At 39.2% G+C, this 9,874-nt stretch overlaps 1 protein-coding gene across 1 annotated transcript; it reads right to left on the minus strand.

The window, feature by feature from the left end:
• Positions 1–5,100: 5,100 nt before the first annotated feature.
• Positions 5,101–7,596, minus strand: LOC105228342 (myrosinase 1). Its single transcript, XM_049455399.1, has 7 exons — positions 7,439–7,596; positions 7,074–7,368; positions 6,490–7,026; positions 6,082–6,416; positions 5,912–6,014; positions 5,518–5,621; positions 5,101–5,403 (listed from the first exon to the last, which is right to left on the minus strand). Exons 1-7 carry the CDS (start codon positions 7,465–7,467, stop codon positions 5,292–5,294), a joined length of 1,515 nt encoding a protein of 504 aa, XP_049311356.1. The 5' UTR covers positions 7,468–7,596; the 3' UTR covers positions 5,101–5,291.
• Between the last annotated feature and the right edge of the window lie 2,278 nt (positions 7,597–9,874).

Below are 9,874 nucleotides of genomic sequence, written 5' to 3' on the forward strand. Positions count from 1 at the left end.
TCGGGGACAAGCCTTTCTTTCGAAGTGGATTGTACAACAGGACCAGATCACCTTCTTCAAAACCTTTTGAATTTGCCGCTTGATCGAACCGGTCCTTCATCTTATTGCTCATCAGATGCGTATGCTGTCTTACCATTAGATGCAATTCATTCATTTCTTCCTTTAAGGCAGAACAATAATCTCCATCATTTCTTACAGCTGTAGGATTCGTTCCAAACTTAAGATCAGCAGGGAGACGCAGATCAGATCCGAAAATAATCTTTGCTGGCGTGTAACCAGTTGTCTCGTGCTTCGCTGAACGATACGCCAGCAGGAACATCTGGATGCACTTGTCCCAATTCCGTTGATCTTTATCAACGATTTTCCGCAGATGTTCTTCGAGCGTTCGGTTGAATCTCTCTACCATCCCATCTGATTGTGGGTGTAACGCTGTTGTCCGTGTCTTGTGGATGCCCAATAATGTACAGACTTCTTGGAAAATGGAAGATTCGAAATTCCTGCCTTGATCTGAGTGTAATTCGACGGGCACTCCGAACCTTGTTATCCAATTTTCTACAAACACTTCGGCTACTGTCCTCGCTTCTTGGTTTGGTAAGGCCTATACTTCTGGCCATTTACTGAAATAGTCCACGACAACCAGTAGATATTTGTTTCCGGCCATACTGGTTGGGAACGGACCTGCAACATCCATTGCGACTCGTTCAAATGGTGATCCCACGTTGTACTGTTGTAGCCTACCGCGACTTTTGGCTTTAGGACCTTTAGCTGCCATGCACTCTACGCAATTACTTATCCATTCTGCTATGGAATCTCGACAACCGATCCAGTAGAACCGTTGTTTAATCTTCTCTATAGTTTTTGTAATTCCAAGGTGCCCTCCACTAGGTCCATTGTGATATTCTTTCAATACTTTCGGGATCATGGACTTCGGTACTATGATCAGCAGACGAGACTGTTTGCCATCTTCGCTTTCCCAGGTACGATGAAGGTATCCATTAACGAGGTTTATGCTGTTCCATTGGGCCCAATATGCTTTTGCAGTTGGACTCTCGCTACTTATTTGTTCCTTTGGTGGTCGTACCCCATTTTCTTTGGCCATTACCAGCTTTGCAAGATCAGGGTCCTCCAGCTGATTGATTCTGATGCGGTGAGGAGTCCAATCATCTTCAGGTTCTATATTCAGTAATCGCACGTCGATTATACCTTCTTTTCCTTCTGATTTGGAGCAATGTTTACATTCCAGTGGACAAGGGCGACGTGATAATGCATCCGCATTTTTGTGGTGAATCCCCTTTCGATGTTCCGTTTCGAAGTCGTAATTCTGTAATCTTTCGATCCATCGTGCAATTTGGCCTTCCGGATTCTTAAACTGTAATAACCATTTTAATGCTGCATGATCAGTACTCAGCAAGAATCGTTGTCCATACAAATACTTGTGGAAATGTTTTACACATTCCACCACAGCTAGTAGTTCTTTTCGCGTCACACAGTAGGTTTTCTCTGGTTTCCCGAGCACTCTGCTGTAATACCCAATTACTCTTTCTTGTCCGTCGATGAGCTGAGACAGGACACCTCCAATTCCATAAGCGCTCGCATCTGTATCCAGGATGAATTTCTTTCCAGGTGTTGGATAAGCTAACATCGGCGCCATACAAAGTAGTTCTTTAAGCTGCTCAAACGCTTTTTCTTGTTCCAACTGCCATACAAACGGGCGATTCTTCTTTGTTAAATCATGTAAACTTCTAGCCACGTTCGCAAATCCAGGTACAAAACGGCGGTAATACGTGCATAAGCCAAGGAAGCTGCGGAGTTCATGTATGTTGGTGGGTCGAGGCCAATCTTTAACTGCTTTTATTTTTCCTTCCTCGGTGTGAATCCCCTCAGTTGACACTTTATGTCCGAGATATGTGACCTGCTTCTTCCATAATGAACACTTTTTGGGATTCAAGCGTAATCCGGCTGATGCTATTCGCTGAAAGACTTCCTCTAGATTTTTCAGATGATCATCAAAACTTTTTCCCATGATGATAATGTCATCAAGATACACCAAACATGTCTTCCAGTTGAGTCCTTTTAACACATGTTCCATCAGTCGCTCGAACGTTGCAGGCGCATTACATAACCCAAATGGCATCACAGAGAATTCCCATAACCCGTCGCCCATACTGAAAGCGGTCTTTTCACGGTCACGTTCATCAATCTCGACTTGCCAATATCCACTTTGTAGATCTAATGTAGAAAACCATTTCGCTCCAGACAAGGTGTCTAATGTATCGTCGATTCTCGGTAGAGGATAACTGTCTTTCTTTGTGACATCATTCAACTTCCTATAATCTACGCAGAAACGGGTGCTACCATCTTTCTTTTTAACTAAGACGATAGGTGAGCTCCATGGACTTATTGAAGGTTCGATTACACCGTTTTTGTGCATGTCTTCAATAATTTTGTTAGCATCCTCACGTTTTGCTAGTGGAACCCTACGCGGAGCTTGTCGGATTGGTTTAGCGTCTCCGGTATTTATGCGATGTTTGACAATGCCGGTTCTTCCTGTGTTGTTTCCTTCGTTTGCAAATATGGATGCGTATTTTTCTAATAGTTTTTCTGCTTTTAATTTTTCATTTCCATGCAGTTCGTTCAGCAAATTGTTTAGGAGTGTAGGACTTATCTGCTGTGGCTCAATAGTAGGCTTCTGTTGTGACCGTTCGCATCGTGCTATTGCACTTATATTCTGGTACTGTCCAATTACCGCTCCTTTCTTCAGACTTATAGGCGTGTTGAATTCATTCACTACTCTGACCGGAATGGTAGCGTCCTCTCTAGTTTTCACAAGCGTTCTTCCTACCAATATGGGTGTATCTATTTTTGTTGGTTCCACAATCCACAATTCTTCAGTCCCTCATCCTCCATTCACTGTAGCCCATACAATCGCCTCAGATTTTGGTGGAATACTCTGATTATCATCAACAATCACTCTCTTACTTTCAACGTTGGTCTCATATCCGGTGTTTATAGGCATCTCCATGTTCTGGCAAAACAGCATTTGCTTGTTTAAATCCAAAGTAACCCCGTGATCAATCATGAAATCTAATCCCATTATAATTTCATCCGTGATTTCTGCTACGATGAAGGTGTGATTAACTTCCAGGGTACCAATCATCACTTCGCAAAACACTTTTCCCGCGACAGCTGCTTCCTCTCCGGTGGCCGTTCGAAGCTTGCAACCGACTAATGGTTCAACCGTTCCTCTTACCACATCCGGTCGGATAATTGAATGTGTGGCACCAGTATCCAAAGTAAGCGTTGACAGTCGTCCATTTACGATACCGTTGATAGTAAGATTGTTGTCATGGCGACCTATTTGTGATATCGAGATGGCGGGGCAAATAGTTGTGGGAACCAGCTCACGCCCCTTTGAACTGTTCCGTTTTAGTTTAACGACTTGTGAGATGTGGATGCTCCGTCCTCGTTATCTGTTGGTTGTTTCCGTTTTGATGGGTTTACTTTTATATTGCAATTTCGGGCAAAGTGACCCGCTTTTCCACAATTGAAACATCTGCCTGTTGTATTTACTCGCGGTGCAGCAATTGTCTTCAGAGTCTTCAATATTTCTTCCATCAGCGCCGGTTGTTCCATTTCAACTCTTTGTACTTTGTCTGCTGGTTTACTTAGTAGAGAAGCTGTTTCCTGTGTGAGGGCATGCGAAACCGTTTCAGCAAACGTTCTTTTTGGCAATGCATATGTGGCGCGTTTGGTGTCCACATCACGAATTCCATTTATGAAGCTTTGAATTTTTACCCTCTCAATGTAATCCACAGGTGCATCTGCATTTGCCAAATGAGCCAGTCGTTCTATTTCAGTTGCGAACTCTTGCAATGACTCGTTCATCTTCTGACCCCTATTTTGCAGTTCGATCTGGTATATTTGTTTCCGGTGTTCACTACCATATCGTCTTTCTATCGCACTCATCAATGCCTCATAGTTGTCCCGTTCACAGTCTGGAATAGTCTGAAGGATTTCTGCCGCAGGTCCTTTCAATGATACAAACAAGGACGCCACTTTGTCCGCTGCATTCCAGTTATTGGCCATTGCTGTCTTTTCAAACTGAAGTTTGAAAATTTGAAATGGAATACTTCCATCGAATGTGGGTGCCTTCAATCTTGGATTATTTGTTGATGGTGCAGGGCCATGCAGTTGCAGTTCTCGCATCCGATTACTCAAATGAAGAACTTCTGATTTCAAATTTTCTTCGTCATTTTTTAAAGTGCTTAATTCGTCTTCAAATTTTGAAAATTTCTCTTGCACTTGTGTATTATTTTCTGTAATCTGTTGTACCAAACGCTTTTCTAACTGGGTATTATTTTCAGTCATTTGTTGTGTAAGGCGAGACTCTAACTGTGATGTATTTTCAGCTATTTGGGTCATTTGCTGTGCCAGACGATTTTCTATTTACTTAATAGCCACTAACAGCATGTTCATGTCTACATTTGATGATGTTCGTTGTTCTTCTACTTTTTCTTCTACCTTTGTAGAAGTTTCTGGCCCATCAAATTCGAACTCGTCCACATTAATTCCATCCGCTTCCATTGCTTCACGTAATCGTGCCTGCAGATCCGCCTTTTGCCCGCTTATCGGCAAATTACGCTCCTCCAGTTCCTTTTTTAATTGCTGAATTCTCAATTCTCCGAATTTAACCATCTTGAATTTGGATTATTTGACAATCCCACTTCTGAATGCAATTGTTGCGATTTTACTGCTTGCTAGTTTACTTTGCTAGGATCGTATCTCTGGATTGACAAATAAAACCAAAAACCGTTTAATTCAATTCAACAACTCTTTATTTCGCAATTTCTTTTCACTACAACAATTTACTCTTAGCACTGGATGATTACGTTGGCGCTGCCACGGCTTATATAGCCACGCACTCCTCGCTAATGCCGAAGTGTCCTAGAATATTGCGTCTGGCAAGTATAAGAACATAATGTTATATGGCGCCAAATGCAGCTATTGTTTAAGTAGACAAACGCGGCGCCCAATGTTTATAATAAGGGATGCATATAGCAATACAAGTACCAAACTTAATACTACTTTTGTAACAATATATTATATTCATTTCAACTTTAAGTAATTTATTTATTTAATGCACGAATATACATACATATTTATAATCAAATCAGAAAAGCCACTTTGACAACGTTGATATGTATGTATGTGTGTATGCTTATTTGTGAGTACCTTTGTAAATTTATTGCTCAACTAACGAGTACATCAGCTTTTCACACGAAATTGTCACTTCATGATAGTTTCCGACTTTCAATGACACTCCTGTAATAAGAGGCTGAATTTTTGGCAACACGCTCTTTGTTTTTGCTTGTCACGTTCAGGTAATAAAGACCAAACTTTTCCCTGCAATGAAATGAAGGTTTATTTTTGCTTAAAGGTGTCGCTTGCACGCAATCGCAAAACATCATGGGAGACTCAAAAAACATTAAGGGGAATCAAAAAAATCCAGTAACTTACGTATAGCCCCTATTCCACTCAAAGTTATCGATTAAACTCCAGTGGGTGTAGTGTGTTACGTTACACCCGTCGTTTATGGCGTTCAGCACAGCTTGCAAATGAGACTGAAAATTATAAGAACACATGGAAGTACATTTATAAACTTATATTATTATATCTAAGGATAATAATTTCGTAAAATGTATTATTAGTTTAGAAAAATTATTCTTGAATAACATATAAGACTGAGTTTACGCGATTACAATTCTCAACGCTATGTTTTCGGTTCGTTAAAACTTAATGAGACTCTATGAAACCCCTATATGTACATACATAGTATATACCATATTCACCGTTATACATACATATGTATGTTATTTGAATATGAATGTGTGGTCAGGTCGTCAAAATTTACCTTGAGGTAATCAATGCGATCTGTGTCGTCTAATTCACCTTCATCAGACCAACCGTTTTCCGTTATGTATACTTCAATATTGTTGTAGTTATCACGGATCCACCTAAATAAAAAAATATCCGGACCAATATATCTACAGGCATTTTTGGTTTTGTTTTTCTTCTACTCACTTCAAGATATCTTCCAATCCCTGGGGTACGCAATAGAGCCAGTCAGATTTAGCACGCTTCCATCTCTTGTCCACCGAATATTTGAGGCGTGAATCATGTTCCCAGGAGGGAATTTCACCCCCTGGAGGTTCAGCCATATGGACGAAACGAGAGCTGTAATAATTAAGTCCTAGAAAGTCTCCTGAGCCTCTTACAATTTTTGACCAGTATAAGTTGAGAGGTCGTAAACGAGACCATGCAAGTCCTTCTTTCATGCTGTTGCTTGTAATGTCTTCGATAACGGTAAAAGGATAATTACCTGACTCTCCAAATATGGGGTGCGCCAACCAACCAAGCTATATTATAATAATATACAAGATACAGAGATGTGATTAAAATAATATGGTATAATGATGTGAAAATTTTCACCGAGTATTGCATTGCACGATCCACAATATCTTCCGAGCCAAAATCTGGATTGTTAGTGTAATAGAAACGGCTGCTGATAGTAATGCCCACTTTACCTTTTTGATAATTGGAATACTTGGCTTTATAAAGGCGATAGGCGGAGGCATGCGCCTTTAAAGTATTATCCAAACATAGATAGTCAGCAACGCCAGGAGCGTGTATCATAGGTGGGAAGTCCGCATTGCCGTAGCCAGGTACACAATAATCGAATGGTTCATTGAACGTGATCCATTTTTTTACACGATCACCAAAGGTTTTGAACAGGAAATCTGCATAATAGCGGAAGTACTTAATAACGATGTTATTGGTGAAGCCGCCGAACTTTGTCAGCTCTTCTGGCATATCATAGTGAAACATTGTTACCATTGGCTCAATATTATTTTCTAGTAACTTATCGATCATCATATTATAGTAGTCAATGGCCTTTTGATTTTGCACTCGTGTATCTGCACGAGGAAGTACTCTGGGCCACGAAATTGAAAACCGATAAAAGTTAACCTGGAAATGTTGCTTAGTTATTGTATAAATGTATACATTTTACGCACCTTGAGTTCTTTTAATGCAACCAAATCTTGAGCGAAACGATGATAAGACTCTGCAGCTTCATCACCGTTTGAATGATCAGCGATCCGTTCCGGATGTAAGTGAGTATACGTGTCCCAAATGGAGGGCCCTTTACCATCTTCATTCCATGCACCTTCGACCTGGTAAGCTGCCGTCGATACGCCAAAGGAAAAGTCTTCCGGAAATTTCGAATAATTTCCCTTATGCTCTAATTTACATTCGTCACCTTCGTGCAAGTAACTTGATTTAATAATTGACGCATAGGAAACGAAAAGGCTATTTTTTATATAAAGAATACAAATTAGAACGCAAAAAATAATAGTAATATTATTTCCATAGAAATTACCACAAAAGAAGTACGTGTTGTTCTCTCATCTCAGCTTACATTATCACTGCAACTAGAAACCGGAGAAAATTGTGCAATTGCTTTGAACCACTGAACAGATCATAAACTCAGCTTTTTCTTATCTTTTTCTAGCTTCGAAGGCTACTAATCGGGCGATAAGTTGCATGCTTGCATTTATAGCAACACTTGGAAAGTGCACACGAAGTACGTATTTCTTGGTACGATGGCAAAGTTGAGAGTCGATTCCTCTCTCTGTGCTTTAATATTTAAAGCGATCGTAGCTCTATGGCTTCGATCATATTGAACAATCAGGTCGCGTTCAGAGGCTTTGTGGGCTTATAGAATGCTTGACAAGAATTATTAAAAAGATGACTGCAGTAGAGTGGTTTCAAGCAAACAAAAAAACATTTTCTAAGCTTAAAGTGGTGTACGGCCTTTGTGAATATGTTCTAATAAACTATCTCAAGTTTTCTCCTGAACTTTATTAAATAAAGTTTTAAACAGCTGTAATTAAAGGAATTTAAGGAGATTGCGGTCTGTGAGATGTACAGGGTTTGTGCGGAAAGTAATAGTATTGAGTCATCTGGGCTTTAGGGCGGTTGCGGAAGCGTAGCTGTTCCCAAGAAAGGTGGTGTGAGCCGGGACATTGTCGTGATGTAACTTTCAATCGGCTGCGATATCTTGTTGGACCCGATTGACCCTTCGTTTGAGTCTCTTGAGGGCTTCCATTTAAAACTTGGCGTTGACGGTTTGTCTAGGAGGAGCAAATTCTTCATGGACGATGCTCGGAGACAACTGACGTTTGTTATCACGGAGCGCCTTCTACCGAATCCAGTCGGTGCGCTCACGCTACGAAGTACAGTCGCGGTGGAAGAAAATCAGTCTTATTACTTTCCGGACAAACCCTGTACTCTACATAATGTACTGTTGGGACAACATAATCGTATCGAGTGACACTCCGTTATATTGGGTTGTTCAATAAGTAATTTCGTTGGATGATAACTAATCTTATTGATTTTTTTTCGCAGCTAACTTCAAACTTAACCGCCTTACCGTTAAGAAATACTTATTGGTTTAACTTTCTGACTTGGCTTTCTACTAGTTGCATATGTTATGTAATTTTTATGGTGATGTTATCAATTTTATTGTTCACCGTTTTATGTTTTCTTACTCATTTGCTTCTTGTAAAAATGTTCTGTTGGCATTGCCGTGCCCATAAAAAACGCTAATTAAAACAACTTTAAATTATATAATAATTCTCAAATTCAGCTGCAAAACATAAAGTTGGTACAGAAGACCGCAGTAAAGCAGAGGTAGGTGTATCTGTGACTTATAAATGTTTAAAAAGTGGGTCAGCCCCCAAATAGGTTTATTCTACATTTATCCCAGCTAAGCATGATACAGTATAAAAATAAGTTAAACCCCATAATAACTCATCCCCATACGAAGATTATTTGCAAAACTAAAAAAGTCGGTTGTAATGGTTCAGCAAGTCTGCACGTGAATCAGTACAAAAACTGGCTGAAGATTTTGGAATAAAAGCTAAAATATTTTTAAATTTCTAGAAGTGCCTGCTGCTTAAAATTTAAAAAGTTGGCTTAGCACTTCCCCAGCACATGTACCTAGAAAAATATGTGTCGGTCTTCCGGTTGAATTTGAGAAAAACAGTCATTAATTGGCATTTTTAAACATAATGTAATTTGATGCCAGGATTTGATGAAATCGTTTCACAATTCCCTCTTTTGCCGAATAAAACTTTTACCGTGTTTATTTTTGGTTGCAAATAATTCCGAATTTAGAATGATCACTTCGTATGCTGCATTTTCATGGAAGTATTTTCATGCCATTGATTTTAGGATTTTCTGGCAGTACTGGGCCCTCCTTAAGTGTGTGGAGCTTGGAACCTAGTTAGTAGTAGCGACCGTGTATTTAAGAATGTTGTGTGATTATCATATTTGTGTAAATATACATAAATAGGTGAACATTTAATAAACATATGAGCATATTTTCTAAAATATTTTAATTACCTCAATAAGCAAAATGTTCTACCAAAGTAACTAAATTCAGATATGCTAAGATATCAATTAATAAAGCAAAAAAATTAAATAAAATTTAACACTCATGATTTTCGAGATTCGAACGTAAATGCACGTTTTCACCTTAAACTTAACTCCTACACGCTTACGACCCGAGCTACTTCAAAAGTGCCAGTGGAGTCGGTTTAGTTACTGTTTTATTGTTATCCTTTGATAATTGAGAATTGTTCACGGTACGTAAATAAATGTGTTGAAGAATTTATATATTTATAACCCTTCTTTTTAATTCAAAAGATTATTGGTAAATATAAATTATGAATTTTTTTACATCTTAAAAATTTGAAAATACAAATCTTAACAGTCATGGGCATTGATAACTCATTTAAGATCATTCTTTGTG

Source organism: Bactrocera dorsalis, chromosome 4 (assembly GCF_023373825.1).
Source record: "Bactrocera dorsalis isolate Fly_Bdor chromosome 4, ASM2337382v1, whole genome shotgun sequence".
Lineage (NCBI taxonomy): Eukaryota > Metazoa > Arthropoda > Insecta > Diptera > Tephritidae > Bactrocera > Bactrocera dorsalis.